Raw genomic sequence first — 5,513 nt, forward strand, 5'->3', positions numbered from 1 at the left:
CCAAATCACCACCTTGGAGAGGTGTAAACTGTAGGATCTAGGCCACAAGCTTCTCTCACCATACTCAGCTTCTTCCACCCACTCACCAATTGAGCCAACTGACATCAAGATCTAGGGCTCACCAAACCAAGGCCTTAATGGCCCTGAAGCAGGAGCTGTGGTCCAACTCTGAAGGGAGAAGTAGTCTGGGACCCCTGGCAGGTAAAATACTGAAGCCACGTGTGAATATTTCCTCCCTTTAGCAAAAGTCCTGGATGGGGCTGGCTGGGTTTGGGGGTAACCATCCCTACTGTTCTACTTGGAGGGGGTTTGGGGATTGGAGTGGGGAGGGGCAGATCCCAAGAGGGGAAGAGGAACACAGAATAATAAGGGATATCTCTGCCCATAGAGCTCACTTGAAACAAGTCTAGGCTCCCATAAGGCATAGGGGCAGATCCTCTACCCAATCTTGTCTGAACAGAATGGCCAACGGCCTTCCAGGATGTTGGTGAAGCCTCTTGCAGGCACTGTCTCCCCCATATCACCCTGAAGAGAAACTAAGTCCCTGAACTCAGGGACAAGGTTTACTGGGACCAAGTTTGTAACAGGTCCAATCTGGGAGGTAGAGAGAAGAATGAGTGAACATCTTTTTAGCCTCCAATCATTACAAAGCCTAAATAACTCTAGAAGGGATGGACACTGGGAGGCCTAATCCTAGGGCAGTTGACATCCTAGAGCATATAGCCAGGGCTCCGCCTCCTTCTCTAAACCCTATGATGTTCCAATTCTGCAAATCACAGGACCATGAAGAGGAAGGCAGTGGTGGGGGCTAGTTTTCAACCTACTACACTTGACTCCTGCAAAGCAACAGTAAATGTGGGGGTATTTCCCAAATCAAGTGGGAAGTGCCTCTGAGCTGAGAAAGTGATCTCTTCTAGAAAGCTAGATCACCTGGGATGGAAGAAAAAGAGGGTCCCATCATCACCATAGTGGGCCATCTCTCTGCCTAGGGAAGTGAGTGAGGGCTGAGGGGCTAGGTTTGGTCCCATGGCTGTACTGAATGCTTGGCATGACTCCGGGGCTGCTCTAGTTAGTGGCTCCAGCACAGTGTGAGTTAGGCAAGAGTGTAGGAGTGTGAGGGCAAGGAAGAAGGGAGGAGGGGTCCCTAGAGGCTGGGTGCCCATTACATGGACTCAAACTCATCAATGCGCTGCTTAGTATTGCCCTGCCGGATTTGGCGCAGGGTCTTGTACTTGTCTCGACCCAGTCGCATGTTCTCAGCATGGATCATGTCATTAGCAGTCTTCTTGGACTCATCACGGGCATTGGCCAGCTCTGAAGTGAGGGCCTTCAGGTGCTTCTGCACACGCTCATTCTTCTCTGCCTCAGTGGTACGTTCCTCCTCGCTGCGATCCTTGGCCATGGCATCAGCCCGCAGTTCAGCGCTGGCCTCTGCACCGTTCTCATCCTGCTCATCCTGCTCATTCTCGGCAGGCTCTGCCACATGAGGCGTGCTCATGGCAGTCTTCAGCTCTGCACGGGTCTTCTCCAAGTCTTCTTGTACCATCTGAGCCTTCTGCTGCCATTCCACAGCCTCACTCTCCTTTTTCTGTCGGGCCATCTCCAGCTGGGAGATCCGAGATGTCAGCTCTGCCATTTCCAAGGCCAGTTGTTCCTGGGTCTTCTTCTGGTCCCGGGAGGCCTGCAACAGGGCCTCCTTGGCCTCTTCAGCTTCTTGACGCTCTTTGGCCAGTTTCTCAGCCTCGCTCTGGGCACGCTTCCGCTCCTGTTCAAGTTCCAGAGCCCTGCGGGTCTGTTCTTCCAGTTCTTGTTGAGCCTTCTTAGTCTGTTCCTCGATCTGCTTCAGCCTCTCCATCAGTTCCTCCATTTCCCGTTCAATCATCTCCTTCTCCTTTTCTGCCATCTCACGTTTCTTCTTCTCATTTTCCAGCAGAGCACGCTCCATCTGTTTCTGGTGCTTCTCCTCCCGGGCCTGTGCCTTCATCTGCTGCACCTCGATTGTGTCGGGCTTGCGGCGGCGCATGTATAGCTCATGGTTCCCCATACACAGAGCCAAGATCCGCTTGTTAATCCGCAGCCGAGGAGCATAGAAGACGAAGTCCGGGGCTTTTTTGTCAATGGGCTTGATGACAAATTTCTTGTCATTAAAAGAGATGTTCCTGATTTCACTCCAGGGGAAGCCTATCTTAGGAGTCAGTCTGTCATTCTGCTCATAGATGTTGAGACCCAGGGCATCTACTCCCAGCCACAGCTCTGAGCCTTTCTTGTTCTTGATGCTGAAGTAGTTCACACCATACATCTCCAGATCCTGGGCAATCTTCAGATACTCCAGGACAGCATCCTCCCTGAGCATGCCCCGGTGCTCCTCATGCCACACCTGGATACGTTCCTCCCACTGGTCCTTGTTAAGTTTGTGCTGTTCCAGGACCCTCTGTGGCAGCAACTTGTCCCCAGCCAAGTAGCCAGACTTGTGGACTTCCTTATTGAAGTCACCATACTTGGACTGGACAGCATAGGAGGCCAGCAACACAGCAGTCTCAGGTGGGCAGTAAATATCATCATTGAGAATGCCCTCCTTCACTTGCAGGAAGAATAGTCGCTGTGTGATGTCCTGGATCAATTCCTCGGATACATCCTCAGGGTAGAACTTAGCCCGGAACTTGAAAAGCAGGGGGCTTTCCTTCCGCACATCCTGGGCAGTCACCTTCTTATTGAGTTTTAGCCAAGTAGAGAAACCCTTAGTGTCCTGGTACTGCAGACCAAAAAACCAAACTTCCCTCAGGCCGATAGTTTTCACCACCTGGTCAAACAGCTGCTTGCCAGTGGTGTTGGGCTGAATGGCAAATTCCAGCTCTGCGTCCATGGTGGTCACACGCACATTGATCGTCTTGGGCATGGTGGCGGAAAAGGCGGCGGAGTTGGTGAAGTTTGGCTGGGAGCTGTCGGACAGCGCTGAGAACGCAGTACACAGGGCTCGGACTCCGGGGACTGGGGGTTCGGACTGGGTCTCTCGCCAGCGTCGGGGCGACTGCTCCGCTTCCTGCTAACGGGCCACGACTTCACAAACCCCACCCAGGAAAGAGCCCAAGAGATTCTCTTAAATGCTGCAATAAAGTTTTATTTGATCGAATTTTACACTTTGTTCTTTAAAAAAAAAAAAATCACAACTCCCTTGTTACCAGTTTTTGTCCCTAAACAGAGCGTTGACCTCATGGATTTTAAGGACAGCAGTCGGGAGGGCTCTGCTGCCTCTCCTGCCATTTTGTTTACTGTTCCTGCATTGGTCTCTAAACCGCATCCTGCAGACTCACTCCTTTGTCATCACCAAGCGCCAAGGATCGCATGCATCTCTCTTTGGTATCTATTTGAATGACATACTGGATGAACAAGAGAGGCTTACTGTGTCCAAGTGGGACTGGATTGCAGAACAAATGTGTTAGAAAAACTCTTGTGGGAAATATAGCTTATGCTAATCAAACACAATTTGGATGATAGTAAATGCCTGGGAATTAAGCAAAGTGAAACCAAAGAAGCAAAGGGATGGCCACCTAATTCCCCACAAGGGTTGAACACAAGAAATAGCTAGTCTTATCATTTTAGACACAATAGGAAATAATCCACAGCTGAGCCTGGTCTATGCAGATAAATCTTTCACAGAAAGGTGAATAAAACAACTGTTAGCCAGCTTTTAAAAACGTAGTAGGGGGGCTTCCCTGGTGGCGCAGTGGTTAAGAATCCACCTGCCAACGCAGGGGACACGGGTTCAACCCCTGGTCCGGGAAGATCCCACATGCCGCAGAGCAACAAAGCCCGCGCGCCACAACTACTGAGCCTGTGCTCTAGAGTCCACGAGCCACAACTACTGAGCCTGCGTGCCACAACTACTGGAGCCCGTGCACCTAGAGCCCGTGCTCCGCAACAAGAGAAGCCACTGCAATGAGAAGCCCGCACACCGCAACGAAGAGTAGCCCCCACTCGCTGCAACTAGAGAAAGCTGGGCGCAGCAACATTAATTAATTAAATAAATTAAAATTAATTAAATAAATTAAAATTAATTAATTAAATAATTTTTTTTTAAAAACGTAATAGGGCACTATTACACAAGACAGCATTTTGTAAACCTGTGGTCTTCTTCTGGGAATGATCACACTGTTTCAAATCCCCAGGCCTAGAGATGGGCATAAAAATGTCTTGGGTTCTCCAGAGAACTCTACATTGGCTGGCTGCCAGCTGCTGCCAAGACTGCCTTTTTTGAAATTCTCAGCAGTGCTTCTGTTTGTAGTCCCACTAAACAAGCAAACTACCTGGTTGTTGACAAAACTCTGATGGCAAGACAGAAGGGAGTGGCAGGGAGACAGAAAGCAACGCAACTCCTGACCTTCCTCTTGGTCTGAATTAACTGTCTTTGGTTAATACAATTAATCACGGGGAAGGAAGATACGCTCGCAAGCTAAAGCCTTTGCCTTCTGCTGCTTCTCTTTACTCTGTGAGCCGCTATTTTGAGACTAACTGGACTTTTATCTGGGACACCCAGTTGTGTGACCCTTCTTTGCTCTGCAGTGAGCAAACCCAGGCACCATGATTTCCTGCTGAAGGTCACGTACGCAGTGATATCTGAAAACAGTTCATCATCAGGCATTAAGGAAGGTAGAAGAGCCTTCTGTTTCCTCCTTCCTGGTTTGGAAAGCCACTTTTGATTTCAGATTAAGTGGCAATTTAGGGTCCAGGAGTAGTAGTTCTGTCAAAACAGTAGATTAGGTATTCATCAGTTGCAGATGAGCTTGGGCAAAATTGATGTGATCTGTACTACACGGAAGCATTTGGGATACTGGGGCATTTAGGCTACAAAGGAGTTATGTATTTCAGTTGATATCTCAGCAAAAGACTTTTTCTTCTCCCTTCTCAACTTGCTTCATTTGAAAAAACCTAGCTTTCTCTAGATTTGAGAAACCAGCCCTCCTTAAAGGATCTTATCTGTAGTACCATGATTCCTGATCTTGTTTCTAGAACTCTAAAAGAAGAGGAAATATATCTGTCTGTAAACTCATAAATGTATTTACACACACAAATATACACTAAGAAAAGGTGTACTTTTAAAGGAATGTTGCTTGGAGTTTAGCCTTGGTAACCTCTGATTCCGCCAGCTAGCCCACTAATTTAAATCACCAACTATTTATTAAACATGTATATGTTCAAGGCATTATGCTGTACCAATTGAGACAAATGTCAACTAAAGGGAGGGATCTAAAACTAGTTGAATTTCATGAATTTCATCACTGAGGACCTCAAACCAAAACATCGTCATTTTTTTAAATTCGTGAATTCTTACTTAGCCGAATAGAAGGCTTCCTATGTAATCCTTATCAGAGAATATGCTTAATGCCCCTGTTCATCACTAATAAGCTATTCCTGCTGGAAAACAGAATGTCATTTTTCTCACCATTATCATCAACAACAACAAACTCCTGCAGATGCAAGGCATCATAGTGGCAAAATCCAAATATACAAGAGGG

General features: G+C 47.9%; 1 protein-coding gene across 1 annotated transcript; it reads right to left on the reverse strand.

Annotated features, from left to right (window-relative positions):
- Positions 1–224: 224 nt before the first annotated feature.
- LOC132530345 (moesin) lies at positions 225–3,078 on the reverse strand. The gene has a single exon (XM_060167512.1). It carries the CDS (start codon positions 2,894–2,896, stop codon positions 1,163–1,165), a length of 1,734 nt encoding a protein of 577 aa, XP_060023495.1. The 5' UTR covers positions 2,897–3,078; the 3' UTR covers positions 225–1,162.
- Between the last annotated feature and the right edge of the window lie 2,435 nt (positions 3,079–5,513).

The sequence above is a fragment of the Lagenorhynchus albirostris genome, chromosome 12, assembly GCF_949774975.1.
Source record: "Lagenorhynchus albirostris chromosome 12, mLagAlb1.1, whole genome shotgun sequence".
Taxonomy (NCBI): domain Eukaryota; kingdom Metazoa; phylum Chordata; class Mammalia; order Artiodactyla; family Delphinidae; genus Lagenorhynchus; species Lagenorhynchus albirostris.